Raw genomic sequence first — 19,452 nt, forward strand, 5'->3', positions numbered from 1 at the left:
GCCGGGCCGGCTGGCGGGGCCGCCAGTGAGCGGGCGGCAGCCCCGCCGCCGCCGCCGCCATGAGGAGCCCCCGCGAGGCCGGGGAGCCGCTGCCAGGTCAGTGCGCGCCGCCGGCCCCCGCGGCCCCGCCGCCCGCGGCGACCGAGCGCCCCGCGAGGTACCGGTCGGTTAAGTCGTCACGCGGAACACGCGCTGCTTAAATTATTTACTTAAAACAGCTACGTTGGCTTGCTACGGCTTTGTTAGAAAATATGAAATTATTATTAGAAATAACACTATTTAGGAAGTTTTGCGTATAAAATTCTGTCAAAACTAGACCGGCCCACACGCTCTTGGATGCACCTTTATCCTTCTGCTGAAGTGGGCTTGACCTTGCGTTAACAACTTTCGAAGATTTTTTTCTAGTCAAAAGTAAAGCGGTTGAGAAAAGTCTAGTTTACTCTGATTGCGGCTGAAACAGCAGTAACGCCTGCAGAAATACTGTCGTTCAAATGGCAAGGGATCTTCTGCGACTGAAACCGCCACGCTTGCCCTGAGCCTATAAAAATTAAAAATGGGGAAGAAAGATAGAATTATGCATTTTCTAGTAGAGATTTTTCTTCTTTCTTTTTTCCTTTGCTAAAATTTTGAGAGTATAATCCAAAAGGCCAAATAGTGTCATGTGTGAGCTTCAGTAACTTAAAGTTGGTCACAGATTACAGTCCCTGAGGGAAAAGACATGCCTATAGAAAAGGCTCAGCTCGGTGGGGTTTATGAGACACATGCCTGGAGATTTTTGTTGCGTCTGTTTTACCACAGTCTGGTTTAACACCTTTTGTGGCACAGAAGTACATTCAGAAACCGTTTTGGACGCGTGACAAGGGATGAACAGCTGTGCCTTATGTACTAGTTAGGAGGGGATATGGCTTTGCAATAATAAATAATACTGCACAGTGATCCAGATTTGTAACAATAATATGAGATTAAACCAAACACTTGATGGTTAACTTAACTTCACAGATATACCGAACAAACCTACATCCTCCTAGGAAAAAGGACCTGCCAATCGAGTAAAATAAAAAGATGTTCTTACATTTTCCCCACGATAGTGTTGAATGTACCAGTGAGAGAGCAAATTGGCTTTTAATGCTGAGGTATGGAAAAATACGTATTGACATCTTTCATGTTTTACTAAGTGTTGTTTTCACTTCAGTGGACTTCATCCAGCTGAAAGTGCCAGTCATCCAGCAGCTGTACCACTGGGACTGTGGGCTAGCCTGCTCCAGGATGGTACTGCAGTAAGTAACTGTTTGGGCTTCAAGGGACTGTAAATCTCGTCCCATGGGAGAAGGATATCAGAAGCCAATGTCCAGGGAGAAAGGGTGTGTGAAAGCAGTTGCGAGTTTAACTACACAGTCTCGTGAGAACACAGTTTCAAGTACACTTGGAGGATTACTGCTGCTAGGGTCTAGCATGACTCTCCAGCAAAAACAAGGGAAAATACAAACTATGACAAATTTCAAGACTTTTTGAATAATCAATTGCTTAAATATCTAACAAGCATTGAGTAAGATTTTTGCAGGTTAGCATGCTAAAGTTATCCCTCTTTCCTGCTGTTAAAATTTGGAACTGGCATTTACCACAGCAATTCACTGAATTCCATTCTGCATATTTTCAAGTGACTGGTAGGTTTATCCCGTATTTATAAGTATATACTGTCCCTGTCCTGTTGAGTCCCCACCCTGTAGGGTAAAGGGTTTTTGTTCCAGGAGTAGTTGTAACTTCAAGGCTATGCGTTGTATTGCCCTTTTTTTTTCTTTAAACTAGTAGCTGTCCTGCTGAACTCCTCTTTCCTTCCACAGAGGAACATGAGCTTAGGTGCAGGAGAAATACCTATTTAGATGTCCACTTAGTAGATATGAAGCAGAAGATTTTCATTTCTCTCCATTCCTACTGCCAAGACGTTAGTCCGTGTGCTGGTAATTTCCCATCTTGACTACTGTAACCTCTTCCTCTTCATTCCCTGTACCCCTGTTGCCATTCCAGTCTGTCCAAAGTCAGTTTCCTAGATTAATCTTCTTACCCTGCTGATCTGACCTTGTTTGCTCTGCTTCCTTAATTCCAATCTTTTCTTTTTTTGCATTTATTTCCATCTGTTTTCTGACTTCCAGAGTTCTCTGTAATTGCATTTCCCCAGCTCTTTGCAACCTGACCTAAGCTTCCTCCTGACTTTATCTGCCCTTACTGCCTTTTGTACCATCAGTGCGTAAGAATATTCCTTTGAAAATTACCAACTGCCTTTACAGTTCCTCCTTTTGTAATCCACTTATTCTGTGAGGCAAGTTTTAGTCTTTAACACCTTTGTGTTTGCTGTTATGTTACTGTAATGTATATTTAGATTGTAATCTCTTCAGAATAGTTCCATACTTTCTCAGTATAGCTGATTTATTGTACAGCATCCTGTATAATTTTAGCACTATACAACAATTAAAATACCTGTACATTTGCAATAAAAAGTCATCAGTAAAGCCAGTTATTGCATATTCCCTTCTGTTTCTTTAAATGTGGTCTCATTTGTGGGATGTTTTTTGATTATTTCTTAGCCAGTCCTGTTGTTTCAGTTCTTCCATCCTGTGATGTGGAGGCTTGGGCTACTACACATACTTTGCTTCCTCTAAGATCTGTGCTTCCCTTCCCCTACCTTTTCTAATTCTCTAGGTACCTGAATCATTTGGACAATGATGAATTTCAGAAAGCCATCCATGAACTCCAGTTAACAAAGAGCATCTGGACCATTGACCTGGCTTACCTAATGAGGCACTTTGGTGTTAAGCATAAATTTTGCACCCAGACGCTTGGAGTGGACAAGGGCTACAAAAACCAGGTTAGCATTCTTATCCACTGGGAAATAGAAGTTTTAAGTGAGCCCTGCGTGTCGTGCTATAAAAGATTTGCTGTGTTACTGACAATTAACCACAGTTGCCATAAACAAGATTTGCCTGTTGCCAAAACTGGCCATGAATCAGTTCTCAAGGCAAGGCTAGATACGATCCCAGATATTTTCCATCTTTGATTCCATAATATTATTTTTAAAGAAAAGTTTTCATTTAGTGTTCAAGAAAGGTTCCAGCCTATTTGACAGCCTTGGAGACTGAAGCCCTCTATTTATCTACAGAACAGGTACAGACAGCCTGGGCAGCAGCAGTGCTAGCTTCCACACTTCCCCCACCACCGTGCCTCAACCTTGACCTGGAGGAACCACCTTTAGAGGTGAGAGGGGAACTCAGTCTCCATGTCCATTCAGAGCTTGGCCTCTTCAAGATCTCCAGCAAGGGGGCCAATGAGTGCCTATCCTGGCAATAGCTTTTCTGATGCAGGCTCCTGCACAGTACAAACCAGACCAACTTCCTTCATGTAGGCAGCTGAATAGCCACTGGATGGAGATTTTAACAACAACCAACCAAGAGTGTATTTGAACTGATAATTTAGAGCAGGAAATTTTATCCTGTTACCAGGGAGAGACCTCTCATCCCATAGCTAGATCTTTAACTTATGCAGGCCCTTGCTGTCAGGGATTAACTAGGGTAAACTTCATCCTAGTTAATAGTTCTCTTCTCTCCACAGTCATTCTACAGAAAGCACTTTGACACAGAGGAGAATAGAGTGAATCAGCTCTTTGCACAAGCCAAAGCCTGCAAGGTGCTGGTGGAGAAGTGGTAAGATTACTGTTTTCTCTCCTTTCTCTTTGGCAGTGGTGGGCCTGATGCTTTTCTTGGAATCAACAAGTTAAACTAGTATAAGACAAACTGGAATCAGACCCTGAGCCTTTTTGTGAATCAGAGTCTTTTTGCTATGTCTATCTCAAAAGAGTGGACATCAAGATTGAATAATGATGTTTGAGGGAAAAATAGTCATGAAACAGAATGGTAAGTGATTTGAAATTTCTGACAAGAGTTGACTATTATTTAAATTTTGAATTTGATCTTCCATTAAGATAGCCTAGTAGGGGGTGCCTACAGTGCTCTAATGGGTCACTGATAAGTACTGTTGTCACTGGAATGAAGGAGAATGCTATGTGGACATACAACCCATTGTTTTTAGCTGCTGCGCAAACATAATAGATGTCTGTCCTGAGACAGAGAAGCAAAGGAAAAGCAGGCATGTGAGCTTTTGCCAAGGGAAGCGTGAAATGACAAGAGATATCCCTACAGAAGAACTGCAAACCCAGGAGAAAGGGAAAATTTGCAAAATTGTTTCACAACCTGTAGCTGATAGTGATGGGAAAGAACTAAGCATCCATGTTCAACTCGATTTGCATACCTTTTTTACAGTAGAGCTAGATTTGGATTTCTGCTTTCAAAGTGGGTGAATGAAGAAGAGAGGAGCACAAGGCAGCCATTAGTGCACCCTGCATTTACAGAAACATTAGTGTCCTTTTAACTTAGTCTGTACAGTACCATCTGTTTACCCAGAGCTGTGATCTGAGAGAAGGCACAGGCAGGCCTTCTTTCTTTAGAGATTTTAAGATGGTGACCTTGATCTAGGCAGGGACAGAGTTCATATTCACTGCTCAGGTTGGGGCACAAGAGAAGAGAAGTGACACTGGAAAAAATTAAAAAGCACATCAATTAAGCACACAGCCTCAATATCTGGAACCTATCCAAGGGAAGAGTTCCAGTGTATATGGAATATACCATCTGCCTCAATAAAGGACAGCTGTAAGAGATGAGATTTTTAGATTATGTTTAGTTAATATTCATTCTCTGTAGGAGGTATTACAGCAATGTATGATTAAAATAATAGACAACCTGGTAGCCCAAACTTACAACTGGGGGAGTTATATAATCCTGTGTAACTGAAGCAAATTTGGGCACACATTAAGTTGGGTATTGACTATAAAAGATCTTTAACTACTCAGACAGTAAAGATTTGGTGCTTCAGATACAAGTTTTGTTGGGTTTTTTTTGTTTTTTTTTTTAAGAGCAGGAGAGAAGACTCACTTTTGATGTTCCCACAACAGAAGTCTCTCAGTTATTGAATGAGTTGCCAGGTCCTTTAATATTCTTCTCCAAGGCATCTAATGCATTCTGAGATTACATTTATATTATTGCAGAATCCAGAGCTGTTGCTCTGCACTTCAATGGCAGCAATGGGATTAAGAAGCCTTGCCTGGCATAGGTTTTGTCTCCTAAAAAGCCTTCAGGATTTAACAGCAGAGCTGTACCTATCATGTATAAAAATAATCACACCAGCTGCTTGTTGTAAATACTGTCCATCACCACACACTTTACTGAATACTTGCATCTTTCCTAAACAGTTAATAAACATGTCTTGATTTTTTTTTTCTGCAGCACAGTAACTGTTCAAGACATCCAAAAACATCTATCCCAAGGTCATGTAGCCATCGTCCTAGTGAATGCAGTTCTGTTACTGTGTGATCTTTGCTCAAGTCCTGTCAAATACTGCTGCTTCCTCCCCATTGGGCAGAAGTGCTTCTGCAGGAATCCTGACTACCAGGGCCATTTCATTGTGTTGTGTGGCTACAACAAAGCCTCAGGGAGTATTTACTACAACAACCCAGCCTATGCTGACCGTGAGTAGCTCAGTCCTGCTTCCTTCCTGTGGCTTCTCAGCCACCTCATTACTAAATGTCAGTAATACAGAGCCAGCTGGACTTCCTGTAATAGTATGTATATATTTCAAACATCACTAACCAGTTAGTCAGAAGTTGTTTTGCCACATTCATTGATTTTGTGCTGAGCACTGCCTTTGAGGTGAGAACTACTCAAATGAGGAAAGCTGATAGGTCTAGTCCATGTATGAATTACTACTTTTCTTTGTAGAAGCTGCTAGAGCCAATATAAGAGCCTTTTCATAGGCAAATTCTGCTGACCGACTTTTTTACTAATATTTTGTTCCTTCTCAACAGGAACATGCAGCACCAGCATCAGTAACTTTGAGGAAGCCAGGACAAGTTATGGCACAGATGAGGATATTCTCTTTATCTACACAGACAGCTGACATCCACACCTGATACTTCCAGTCATTTCTGATGCAGCCTGCATGGCAGCTGGCTGCTTGTCTCAGGACTGCCCCTGCAGAGACCTTGCTTCTGAATTGCAGTGGGATCTTAAACAAGGGAGGCTTTATAGACATTGATAGGACTATATTGCAATGCTGTCTTCACCTTTTTATTCCTGATGAAATATCTGATTTTGCAATGTATATCACACATTTTTCCCCAGTTTTAATACTGCATGTTTGACAGCAGGGTTAAATTGCAGGCCTAGAGTCTGCTGGCTTTGAGATTATTTTCAAATTAAATACATGAGAAAAAGCAACAAATTTATGAACTTAAACACTTGGAATACATGCATAGGTTTAGGTAAACAAAACTAGGGAAAATAGCAAGTACCTGTTTCTCTCTTTCTTTCTTTCAAAGAATCAAGGGCTGATCTTCATTCTAAATGTAGGTATTTGAAGTTCAGCAGGACATTATGGAAGGAAAAAGTATTAACTTAAGCCAGCAAAGCATTTTCACAATTTAGAAGTGTTTTATCAACATTGTGTACATTATAGGAACGAAACATATTTATGAAGGAAATTGCCAATTTATTAAATTCACCTTACACAGTTTTAGCATTTATGTCAATGAATTAAGTTTTAAAGTGTAGCTAATGGTACTGTTCCCTTGCACTACATACTTAGTCTCATTTTTGGCCAACTCCTCTAGGAATGATGTCCCAGAGCTCTGTGTTATCCCAAAAGTTCAAGCAAGGACATTTTATTTGGACTTAGGAGTATTCAAGGGTCTTTGCAAGAACTTCTGTATGTTATGCCATGTGCATGTGCCAGTTTTTACACTGTCCAATCTAAATACAAACTTTAAACTGATTAAACAAATACAGAAAATGATCATCCACATACTAATGATATACATTTTATGAGTAATTTTAGATACCTGACAGAAGAGACCAGACTGTAAAAGCCTGATTTGTACTTTGAGGCCAAACTTTGCTGTTCTATTAATTTAATGACCTTCTAAGAAGAGCTAAAACTAATGAAAAAAACAGGGATTAGAGACTTTCTGGGCTGAAGTAAAACAGCAGGAACTCAGATTTTCTAGCTCTTCTTACACTACAGCTGTGTTTGGATTAAATTGCAGTTACTGTGCTCAGACATTTTTAAAATAAATTATTAGATAGCAGCTCATTCATAATCCTTTCATGTAGTACCTGGGTTTACTTACTTTGAGGAGGAGCACTGTAAAGTATAGGAGATACTTACCTGGTTCAGACTTATCCATCACAATTTCCTACATGTCTTTATCTTCAGTCCTGCCTATTTTAAAGTGGGTAGAAAAATAAACATTAATACTAAATTAAATCAAAAAATTTTGTTTTGCCCTTAAGACAGAGATCCCACACCTTTGGCATGGTTTTAAGAACAGAACTCTGTGGAATGACAACAAAAAGACATTGCTAGTTGGTGGTGAAAATAATAAATAGGAATCTCTAATTCCAGCATGATAAAGAGATAATATTTGTAAGAGAAAACATTTTCTTCTGTCAGTTGTTGATTTACTGAAAAGTACCTGAGAAGGAGCTAAAAAGCCAAAAAACAAAACAAAAAAAACCCCAGGTGTTTAAAATGCAGCAGCCTTCTTGAATTTTGACAAAAAGTACATGACAAGAAACCTACAGTGTATCTGATTCTGCTTATTGTTGTCTAAGTTGGAATACATTCTGGAACTTGTAAGATTTGTAAGACTCTGGATGAATAAGAATTAAGTAGTAGAACCAGTATACTAGTGCTATCGGTAGAATCCCAGAAAAAGACCAGCGTCAAAAACTAGCTACTGTCTTCTGGCTTCTCGAAAATTAGCCACTAGCACACTACTGATTTGGGAAACTGTATGTCCAAATCCAACCTCATGATGTTTGATTTAGAGAGATTGTATTAGCAATGTCACTCATTAACAGGTGTGTAAACTACAGACTGATAGGCTACTCCCTTAACCTGTGCATTTTCAGTCAGTTAATTTATTCAATACCATTAAACTGCCAAAAGATTTATTTTTAGAGTGAGCTTGGTTTAGCTAAATAAAACAATTCTTACAAAAGGCTAATAACTGATGTTTAGCCTCTTACTGGATTCAATTATCCAAATGTAAATATTGAATTGTACAAAAAAACCCATGAACTAGAGGACATGCTAAATGGTCTGAAATGCACAAATGGGTATAACATTATTGACTGTTAAGGGTTTGGTACCCAGGGTTCAGATAGTTCGACAGAAGTGAAAGATAAAAAGCTGTTTAAACCAATAAAGACAAAATTAGTGTTCCACCCACTGCAACAGGACTTCTTAAGGCCAAATGGAAAAAAGTTATGAAAGATGAAAATAGAAAGTAGGGGAAGAAGCCAACTAAAAAGAATGCTGAAAGTTTACGTGACACAAATTCAGATTAAAAGAAAGCTCACTGAACAAATATTCAGAACACTGACATTTTCTGAAACTTTGTTTTCCATACCAAGATTGCTTATGAAAAGTCATTTAAGAATGTTTTGTCTGTCACTTCATTTCCTTCATTATGTCCATAGCAAAGAAAGGGATGTTTTACATGCAGGGATTTTATACATAAATATATTTTTTATTTGTAATAAGCCATTCTCAATAAATGTTTAAAGTAGCATACTTTACCTTGTAACCTTGTAACGTAATGTAGCAGTTGCATTTATTAACTGGTTTACTATGCAAAAATTTGAATGCTCTTTAGAGGAAGTGTTATATACACTAAGAGAGAAGTGATACAGCTGAAATTGTAAAGTGGAATTTTTTAAAGAGTTTAAATATTTATTTCAGCTGTAAGTTCATAGTTATTAGTCTCTAAATTGTATTCCTTATGCACTTTCTAAACACTTACTCCCTAAACAAAATTTCAAGACATGTTATAAAACTCAAAGTACCCCATATATCATTGTTATCTATGTACACTAGCTATTCTGTGTATTCCCCAACCACTGAATATCACAGCTCCTGGAAAGTGGTTTTCATAACCAATTCTGAGCTGACCCCTAATAGTATCTCTGTGGCTTTGTTTGCAATGAAAAGCATGCATTTGCACCAGCCTAGTCTAAGCTGTTTAGCCAGTGTTTGTTATTGTTGTCTCACAACATAGCACTGAGCTTCTGGAGATGTTAAAAGCATCTGTCTTCAGCACTACTTCTGGACCCTGAAAAAGCCCTTCAAAGGCACTGTTTGCAATTGTGATTCTAATAAGTAGGGTAAAGGGAAATACAAAGACCAAAGTGGTCTTGCTTTATATATGGAAGTCTTCAGTGGGTGCAGTATATAAAGATCTTCAAAGAACTGAGATGCATCAAATGGTTGGTAAATAAGAAGAAGAAAAAAAAAAAAAAGAAAACAATTATGTCTCCCTTCTCCATTCTTGTTAAATTAAGCACCCAGGTGGAGAGTAAAAACTGGGAAGCAGAAGTAAGCAGACATACACTATATAATACATTAAAAAGCTTAGTTAAATATTTTAATCTCTGAAGTCACTCTTTCCATCAAACTATGTATCTTGTACACAGTACTGGAAAAATTTCATAATTTTGTATCAATGTATTGCTCACTTGTTATATTTTTAGTAAAGAACAACTGAAGAGTGGAAACATTAGCGTAAGTGACAAAAAAAGAAAAAACACCCAAAACCCAAGAAGACATTTTAAATTATTTTACTTAACACAGTTATGAATGCTATTATTTAAAAGCTGGTTACAAGAAATTAAAATGACAACATTAAAATAGCATCTTGTGATCTACAATAAATCTCTCATCCAATAGTATCTTTTAATTTGATTGTGTTGAGATGATCTCTTCCAGGACTTACTCTTTGATTACATTGGGTATAAAATCAGGCTGGACTGCATCACTGAGCTCTTCTGCATACATTTCATATCTACCAGTCATCTGGAAAAGAAAACCACAGCTTAAATTCTGGTTTTAAGCTATGAAAGTACTTCAGTAGAAAATACTGATGTCTACCATTTTTTGACTCTGCTGTCAGCAACAGGTTTTTCATAGGTGTCCCTGAGGGTATTCGTGCTGCAGCGACTTTATCCGTTAATAGTACAAAATATTATCATTGCTTTGTGGTGGTACAGTAAGCTAAGAAAAGTAAGCACAGTCTGCAACAATGACTCTGTGAGGGGTGAATTGCTTCTTTCTTTCCACAGTAAATTTTAGAATGTAATGAGGACAATTTGTGAACTATTCTGCTGCTGATAAATTTAGTGAGAACATTATTCTCATGTCCTCTTTAGGTGTCACTGGATGCAAATACCCGATATTGGAGCAGGTTAAATAGGTGACCATTCACTATCAAGGTTTTTTTCCAATGGGTGAATTATGACTTCATACTTCCTCACTACCCTGATACCAAGAACTACCTCTGTCTTGGCCACAAATGAGAAGGAAATGAATACTTCCTGTCATATAAACAATAGCCGCAGCAATCTACACCATCCACACAAAACTCTAATATGCTGAAAGCACAAGACTTGAAGACAACAAAAATAAACGTAATTTTATACAAAATAGCTAACAGTCAGTTTTGCTTGTAATGTTTGTTTTTCCTACTCAGAACAATTGCTTTTGTTTGGATGCCTCTACTAAGCTCTTACAAGGAATGCTCCATCTGCTTCCTGACACACTACCTACCTCTACATTCTGCAAAAAGGCCCTCAGATTTTAGCAGTAAGGCAATATTAAATGCCAGCTTGTCTTAAAAAATAAAGGATCTCTTGGCAAAATTTTAAGTATATTATGTCAAAAACCTTATTACAAGCACTGCAAAACACAAATACAGTTATGTATAGACAAAGACCTAAAATTATTTTTTGTCTTTAGTCCCCATATATTGCTCAGCAGCATTAACAAAGAAATTTAACTTTAGCTAGGAAATCACTAGGTTCTAGTTTTCATTTAAAAGTTTATTCAGCATTTCAAACTCACAGATAACCTGTATTTTTGTATCAGATTAAAATCAGAACATATTAAATGCTGCTCAATATTATAATGTGCAAAGTGGTTCCAGGTAAATTAGCTCTATAAAAGAGTGTCTCTGGAGTAATATTATTTGCAAAATTTAAGACTCCTTAAAAATGAATATTTTAACTGAAGAACCTACATATATTTTAATAGCTGCTACACAGGAGCTTTAGTCTTTTTACTCTTTGTTAGGATTCAAATCTCATGTTGGTTTTAATGGTGGATAGGCAAGAGTTCTAGACTCTAGCAGTATTAAGGGCTAGAATTAAAGACCTGTCTCCACAGAATAATTTATGGTGTTTTCTTCATCAATATAGCCTATTATAGAAATTGTTTTCTTTTTTCTCCTTTTGCTTGTTCCTTGCCTTCTTTTTTGTAGTAGTACAATGTTTGTGAGGCCTGCTGAAAACTTGACCAGACTGAAAGAAGAAAATGCTTTTTTTTTTTTTTTTTTAAAAAAAACCTATCGTCACTAAACCAGTATATAATACAGCCTCATGGATATTGTACTAGTACAACCAAAAGGTTAACAAACTACAGTGCTGAAATGGCAATATCTTAAAGCAAGGCTGCTGCTGAAGAAATTTTATCAAATTACATCCTCAGGAAAGATGATCGAAATTAGTTTTGGCTGAGAATTAAAAAAAAAAATAAAAAAAGAAAAAATGTTAAATCTTGTTAAAGCACTTTGGAGAGGCTTGCAGTCACCTAAATCTGGTTTAGCTTAATTCTACAGTGAGTTAGGATGCTTCAGAGATGAATGTAGATGTTTCTTTTCTTTGTGGCTTCAACATGTCATCAAATTCAGGAAGTTAACTGCAAGAAGTTTGCATTCAGAAAGTTCCTATAAACAAAATGACTTAAGATTCTTGGGGTTTGAGATATTGTTATTTTTTTTAAATAAATTCCACAAAAACTGACAAGTAATGCCTATCAATGTATAAAGAACTGCCATATGAGGTCAGACCTAAGGTCATTCATAGCTCAGCAGTAACTGGTGTTAAGAACACAATATAAGAAAACTACATCCAAATGATACTTCCCCTACTGGTCCTTCAAGTTTGTTCTAGTATCATATGTACATAGGTCTTTAAAATGGGCTGTTTCTTTATAATCAGGCTTACCTTAAAATTCCATTTGTCACTGACTTGCCTGCAAAGATTTAGATCCATCTCTACCACCAGAAGTCCATCCCGAGTGCGAGACAGTCCTGGGGTTCTGCTGCCATCTGGTGCAGCTACATAACTTGAGCCATAAAAATGGCCCAAGTCATGGTGTGCTTAAAGAAATTTTTTAAAAGCATATAATGCCATCTGTAAATACATATACAACTTAACATGCATTTTTCTCATAAAACTTGGCTTACAACTTCATTTGGTAGTTCATTCACTGCACTGTAAGCAAGACACGAACCTGAAGGTAACTGTGATTTTAACTATTTCTTACCTTTTATTCACAGTACAGCTTTCACAAATATCAAAAATAGAAAAAAATACTGTATTGGCTTTTAACTTATGCATTAATTTGTTTTTCCATTACTATGTCCGCATCTAAGTAAGGGTTTTGCTTCCATTTTTATTTATCTAGTACTTAAATAAATGCTAATTGTCATATTTTTCCAAAACAACAGAAAGATGCACATTTTCAATTTTCAAAGCAAGATCAAAGGTGAAAACACTGGGATTTGAGGTAGATAAAAATCTTACTTAAAATTGCACAATTCTTAATTGTGCCCCCAAATCAGCCACTTCTGTTAAACTACTAAGCAAGACCTTTTCGCTCCAAAACTAGCTAATAAAAAGGCTCAGGCTCACACCAGATAAGCCAGAGGTAGACATGGCTGTCACCGGACAAATTATTCTGTTCCAATGCACAACTGATGGAGCTTTTCACCTCACGACAACATGGTTCACAGTCTCATACTTCTCTTGAAGTGCTGATTAAGCAATTTGTCAAACAGTTCAGCATGCACTTACTTAGCTTTCAGAACTCATCTTTTTTTTTAGGCACATGAAAAATAACAACGATGTCATTCACTGTCCTTTCTTCTCTTACTTATGAATTATAATTAGGGTTTGTATTTGCTTGTGATATTCTCAACCATCCCCTTTTTAAAACTCATGCAACAGAATAAAATTAGCCAAGAAAATTACTCCGAGGAAAACCCTGCTAAATATTTCAAATTTCCACTGGTCAGCTGACTCAGATGTTGTCATTAAGTCTTTTTATCCATTCAGAAATTTTTTTTCAGCCTCCAGCAAAACTGCGAAACAGCGAAAAACTAGTATGGCTGAGGATATGGAATAGTGATAACATATAATTTTAATTCAAACTCACAGCTCACACACTCTTTATAGAGGATATAGGCCAAATTATTAAGGGTTTGTAGCTCCCCAGTTCTTCCCACACTCTTCCTCAGTGACTAAGACCAACCAGTTTCTCCACCATTCACTTAGAATCAGAGGCTCAGCTAAAAGCAGTCATAGGAAAACATGCAATACGGAATCTCAATGACATAAGCAAGGTGTGCATGACCAGTGATAGAAAAAACCCTCTGATTTGCTTTTGCTGCAGCCATTTACATTCATGTACTAATTAGCCAAACTAGCTCTGTAGTGAAGATAAATTCCTTCCAACACAGACTTCATACAGAATAGGAATTACAGTTAGAGAAATGTGACTGCCTAAGGGCCTTGAAACAGGGAGTGAGACAACAAGACACGAGTCTGCAGAAAGAACACCATCAGTATTTGGTGGCCATTTCCATCTTCAGTATCACATAGCTCAGTGTCCCCACCAGACACATGCACATGCCATATGATATAGATGTACAATTACTACTTATAAATAATAATAAAGGTTTAAATAAACCTTTGTATAAGGAACTCAGTAACTCACATGGATGCCTGGATCAGAAACACACATCTCACTATCCTCTGCCACTGCCCCAAGTGAATAGCAATAATCCTTGATAAACAAATTCATGAGTAATATCAATGTTAATAATCGTAAACCTATAAATAAATTATGTCATGCATGTGCTGACAACCCAGGTGAAACTTGTGGGATTTCTGTCTTCCCATCCTACAAGACTGCATGGACTTGAGGACTTTTACCCCCTGGAAGTATATATAACTTCTAGTGACCAGATACCATCGTATCACCATCTTTTATAGCAAGTGCTTATTCTCTCCAGCCTACATAGCAGCAGTCCTGACTAAGGCAGGCATTGGCTACCATAACTGCCATGGAACAGATGCAGGTAGAAGAGCTATCATTTCTTCAGGATTTCCCAGTCAACAATTATTAGCAATGTGATTTTTGAACATACCTTTTCCACCATCTCCAGAAGTAAACGCATTTTTGTAGTATTCCTGAGAAATAAAAAGATTCTGTAGGTGGCAGTATAATTTCATTTCATTCAAGAAATCCTTACTGGTCTATCTTTTCTAGTGTAGAAGTTTAAATAAGTCTACTAAGACTTTTCTGGCCTGTTATCAGCATTGTCTAAAGAAGTGAGTCATTGGAAGGGTCCAGTTTCTAGACTCACATTAGAGACTATCCTGTTAGGATCTTATGATGGACTAGGCTGGAAAACAAGGTCTTTTGGTATGACTGCATGTTATTCATATACTTGGGCAACACATCTCCAAACAGTTTTGCAAAGGTGAGAAGAGGGTAAAAGAAGAGATATTTAACGAAATTCATAGTTGCAGATCACACAAGGAGGCAAATGTATTCACATTAAAAACAAATCTGGATTTCTGCAGATAACCTTACAAAAGAAAGCTCATTTAGGGTTTTTGGTCTATCTGAAAGCAAGACTGACCTATTGTGGGCAGTATTAGTTTTAATTACAGGATTTCAGCAGCCAGAAGGAGACAGTATCTCGACAACAGCAGCCAGTTCTGTATCACAGTCTTGAAGATATGGTTCACTCATTCTGGCTAAGCAAACACTAATTTTACCATAGAAACTAGGAGAATTAGCAAAAAGGGTGTTTGCCTATTACATAGAGAGCAATTCAGGAACAGGAAGCAGCTGCAATAGAAGGTAGATTGACAGCAACAAGGCAACTGGTAATCTCCCTGCTAGAAACAACGTATCACTGTCCACCTTCAAAGCACACTATAAACACTTAAGAGACAGAGGCCTTCCACAGAAAAGGAATCTGTGTATCCTAGTGCTATTTAATTCACTCCTGAGAATTAACACACGCTGCAATACCAAAATCATGAAATGAAACAGCAAATAGAAGATACATACCGTTCCTACTCTGTTGATGGGACATGTAAAGCAGTGGTTAGCTATGGCAGCATTTCTTGCTTCAATTGGCCACATTGACTCACTGCAATATAGTAACAATACAGAAGGCAGATACTCATTATTTGTCTACTTCAGAGCAGTCTTCTGCATTTGGATTATTTATGAGTGTGGGACACTGTACTTTTTTTGTCGAACAAACCAAAGTTAGTTCCTGAGACTGATCTTGCTGTTACAGTTTAAATGTCCTCACACATACAGCCAAAATAGAATTATTTTCTGCTCAAATATGGGTACAAACAATTTTATGCGATAACTTGGTAAATAAGGACTTTTCATGGCAAAAAAAAACCCCATCACCTCTTAAGACTGTCAAAGCAATTAAAATTAATATAAAAGCTTTTATTCTACTAAAGAACGCAAAGGATTTACACATGTGCTTTCGCATTCCATTAATTTTCAATGATCCAAATAATATTCTGCAGCAAAGCAGTAAGAACTCTAAGAAAAGGAAAGGAAGAGTAAGCTGTAAGAAAAGCAGTAAAATAAAAGTTACCTCCCTTTTTCCAAATAACAATTTGTCCCTTTTTTTCCAAAATAATTCAGAAGTAGGTGTTGCAGCAGTGAATGAAATACAAAATTTATATGAATTGAAAAAAAAAGAAAAAATAAAATCCATTCCCATCTTTCCCATTTCTGCTATGAAACTGGTACATAAAATAACAATTTCCAGTAAGCTATTTTCTATTGGTGGGCTGATGAAAAAGAAAGCACGCTTAACAAATCATTCCCATAACTTCCCAGTTATTAGCTATTACACCAGTCACCAAATTTACAGAAAACCGAGAACTGGAAAATAAGGAAAAGAATTCCTTCTCTTTCACAACCTCCAGCTCCTTTCCAAACAGAGATTTCAATTCAGACTGATTTTTAAAACCAAAACACTCATCTTCTCATTAAACAGTTTGATACAAAGGCATCAGACTAGTTAATGGAAAGTCTCAGAGCCCCAAAACGAAGGTGATACAATTTGTACATCCTGTGACAAAATGTACCTGCCAGATTCTGAGTACTAAGACAGTTAGGCAAGTGTCTGACTGCCATTAATCTCCCAGGCAGACTCAAGAACCTTAAGAGATGGTCACTAGGGTGATTGAAAGGACTTGGTTTATTGCCTTTTTTCGCAATTGCTCTGAGTCTGGCTGCTAGCTATTCTAACAAAAAGGGATTTTATTGAAAAGCTCCTGCAAATTACTATTTCACATAAGAAAAGAAACAGGAATAAAAGCTATAGCCAAGAAGTTGCCCCAGAGACAGTTTTCTACATGGGCCTCAAGAGTCCTCTTCCTGCAATAAAAATTATATGCTTAAAAACAATCAAGTGAAAGGCAATAATTAGGAGAGTCTGAAGCACCCAGAGTAGCAATGAAGTGCTGCATGAAGACAAGGTAATTTCTGTTTGCTCTCCTCCTAATGGACTATAAGTGGACAAACATCACAAACATTATTCTAGTACTGATATTCATAAAATGCCCCCAAAGTATTGTGTATCGTTTTCTAGCATTACACAACCTAAATAAGACACTTTAATACTGAAAAATATTAAAGGCAATCTGAATGGCAGAATATTGAATCTAAGCCTCCCCAGGCTCACAAATATATGGTTCTCTGCACTAGAACTGCTTGTGGGTATGAAATATTTATGCCTCTGTAATCTGTTTTTCACAATTTCCACGCTACCATGAATGGTCTGCATACTCAGAATCTTCTTCTAGCTGGTCAGCAACAAAAATTGATGTGAATATTCTCAAATCTTCTTACAGAGCTAGAAAAACTCCAAATTTGCATTAAATAGGTGAAAAGAGGGGACCAGAGAAATCTTAAAGAAAACATGAAAAAGATTCTCCTCTTTACAATTTATAACTCTCTATCCTCTTGCATTCCTAGTTAGCAAGTCTGCATTGCTGAATACTTCATATGTTTAGGTTTACACAACTTAGGATGGAAAAACTCTTCCTCTATGTTTATAACAACAAAAATGAAAGTATTCTGCAATTAGTGCATGCACACAAGCCTAGCTGAAGGGAGAGACAGGAGGAATGAGAAAGAATTTCAAATATTTTGAGAAGAGATCACTATGCTTTCTTTTTTGTTTGCAACTGAATACTATATTTGAATAATAACAACAACAAAATATGCTCCTTTTCAGTTCCTAAAAATCAGCTCTGGAACTGGAAATTCAAAGACAGTTCAGTTAGCCCCAAATAATGGCTTTAACTCATGAAAGAAGTGTCTTTGTTACAAAGAACTCTGCAAGGCCAGACCTCTTTCCTCCTGCACAAGGCTCTCCACTTGTGCTGAAAAGGATAGCTTAAAATCTAAAGCATCTAAAATCCAGTGTAAACTACCATCACCTACTCAGTCATACACATACAAACATCATACATGGTTAAATTGTTTTCCAGAGTCTACTGTTACCTGGAAAAAAAGAAAAAGAAAAAAGAAAAAGAAAGAAAAAGCACAATTATTGTATCATGTATTAGGCTTTTGTGTTGACACATTCTGGAATCCTGCACCTCAATTTGCAAATAGTCTGATCTGGAATATGGAACTATTGAACACTAATGCAAAGAACAGAAGACAATGAGACTAAAAGGAAGACATGGTGATTTCGTCAAAAGGAGTGGAATTAAAAACAATTGAAACAAACTTCTACAAGGTTTCTGCCCAAACTAAGCTTTTTTCTTATTATTTTACATCACGTTATATCCCAAGCAATATACAGCGTGTGTCAGAGACAATGCTGGAAACATGGTATGTTCAAAGGTTATTATAATGAAATGCAACTGATATAGAAACACAGAATATTTAAGATTTAATCCACAGATTAATCACTACGGGTTGGCTAAGAACTCCATTTTCTTAGCTCATGGAGTGGGTTTTCTTTTAAGAAATCAAGTCAATAGGATGCAATTAATGTCAATCCGTATAAGATTAATCTCAAGGAAAAGTTTACACTAGTTTAGTCTGGTTCAAGAGGCCTGATAATCATAAAATTGTCAACAGTAAAATAGAACAAAAACAAAAACCCTTTTCTGAGAAAACGGTTTCTTCAGAGCTTGGCTCTGAAGACTGCAACCTCATAGCGTACTTACTGGTTCCTAGGTAGAGGATGGATCTGGCAAGATAATATAAATATAAATTACTACTGTCTATCATAAAACAAAATATTACAGAAAAAAAATTACCTAAAAAACAGTCATTAGCTTCCAAAAGCCAAGCTGGATGCTGGATATTTCTATCTCTAAAGGCAGAAGACCTTATAGATATACAGCTAAAGTTCTGGAAGAGAACCAGTGACTGTGAGGAGACTAGTAGCCCAAAACTCCAGATGAAGAATGCAGATACCTTTGTAAAGAAAAAGTAACAAGGTGATACCTGACATCCCAAGACCTCAGCAAGGTACCACTCTGGGGCCAAAGCAAGAGGCTCAGAGCTTCAGTTAACTAAGCAACTATACAACAGCCTAAAAATAGGTTGTATTTTACCTCAGTGTTCCGATAGTGGCTGAAGGGTTAAAGATGATCTCTGCTCCATTGATACTATACATGAGCCAGTTCAGAGGGTGATGGCGCCCATAGCAAATATTCACTGCAATTGTTCCAAACTGTGTCTGAAACACTGTGTGTCCTGTATTTCCTTCCATATAGTAGGTAGACTAGGAAAAAAAAAAAAAAAAAAAAAAAAAGGAGTCAGATTTCTTAAAAAGAAAAAAAATCAATCATTGTTTTGACACTTCACAATGTCTGGTTACCAGCTTCAGAAATCGTAAGACTGAGTAAGAACACCTTTCTCTAATACAAGTTGCAACAGAAGAGCAATTTAACAGAAAGTAGCTCTCTTAGGGTGATAAGATTGAATTCCAGCTTATTTCTGTTTCCCTTTACTCATACTACAGTAAGTAGTGCCTGACTTTGACACACACTCTTCCAGTAATACTAGAAGCTTCTACAGAAGTTTAAGAAGCTCACAAATTGGCAAACCTTAGGCACCTCTCTTAGTACTTTTACCATACAAGTAAATTCTCCAGAGAAATCACAATCCCCTAGTCTTATTAAATTCAGAGAATATAAATCCTGTAAAATGAACAAGGAA

General features: G+C 37.3%; 2 protein-coding genes across 4 annotated transcripts in view; one reads left to right on the forward strand and one right to left on the reverse strand.

Moving 5' to 3' along the window:
• On the forward strand, positions 1-10,583 carry GUCD1 (guanylyl cyclase domain containing 1). Of its 2 annotated transcripts, XM_062589724.1 has the most exons (6): positions 1-96; positions 1,193-1,277; positions 2,698-2,863; positions 3,604-3,695; positions 5,331-5,572; positions 5,909-10,583. In XM_062589724.1, the coding sequence occupies exons 1-6, from the start codon at positions 60-62 to the stop codon at positions 5,998-6,000; spliced, it is 714 nt and encodes a 237-aa protein (XP_062445708.1). In that variant the 5' UTR covers positions 1-59; the 3' UTR covers positions 6,001-10,583. The 2 variants fall into 2 exon arrangements, with proteins under 2 accessions (XP_062445708.1, XP_062445709.1); XM_062589725.1 differs by lacking the exons at positions 1-96; positions 1,193-1,277 and adding an exon at positions 989-1,133.
• The window catches only part of UPB1 (beta-ureidopropionase 1), a 19,514-nt gene continuing 9,765 nt past the window's right edge, over positions 9,704-19,452 (reverse strand). Inside the window, exons 6-10 of one of the 2 annotated variants that reach the window (XM_062589722.1) lie at positions 18,846-19,015; positions 15,301-15,382; positions 14,366-14,408; positions 12,159-12,313; positions 9,704-9,954 (exon numbers count right to left, since the gene is read on the reverse strand). In XM_062589722.1, the coding sequence (XP_062445706.1) occupies positions 9,871-9,954; positions 12,159-12,313; positions 14,366-14,408; positions 15,301-15,382; positions 18,846-19,015 (534 nt within the window). In that variant the 3' untranslated portion in view covers positions 9,704-9,870. Of the gene's footprint in view, positions 9,955-12,158; positions 12,314-13,949; positions 14,002-14,365; positions 14,409-15,300; positions 15,383-18,845; positions 19,016-19,452 lie in introns of those variants that run through there. The other variant, XM_062589723.1, reaches the window with a different exon arrangement.

The sequence above is a fragment of the Rhea pennata genome, chromosome 17, assembly GCF_028389875.1.
Source record: "Rhea pennata isolate bPtePen1 chromosome 17, bPtePen1.pri, whole genome shotgun sequence".
In the NCBI taxonomy this organism is placed as follows: domain Eukaryota; kingdom Metazoa; phylum Chordata; class Aves; order Rheiformes; family Rheidae; genus Rhea; species Rhea pennata.

Bases quoted from the DNA above. Each gene is read 5' to 3' on its own strand.
- GUCD1 (XM_062589724.1), top strand. From the start codon at position 60: ATGAGGAGCCCCCGCGAGGCCGGGGAGCCGCTGCCAG. The intron at 1,278-2,697 runs GTAAGTAACTGT...CTAATTCTCTAG, and splicing joins TGCTCCAGGATGGTACTGCA to GTACCTGAATCATTTGGACA. The intron at 3,696-5,330 runs GTAAGATTACTG...TTTTTTCTGCAG, and splicing joins AAGGTGCTGGTGGAGAAGTG to CACAGTAACTGTTCAAGACA.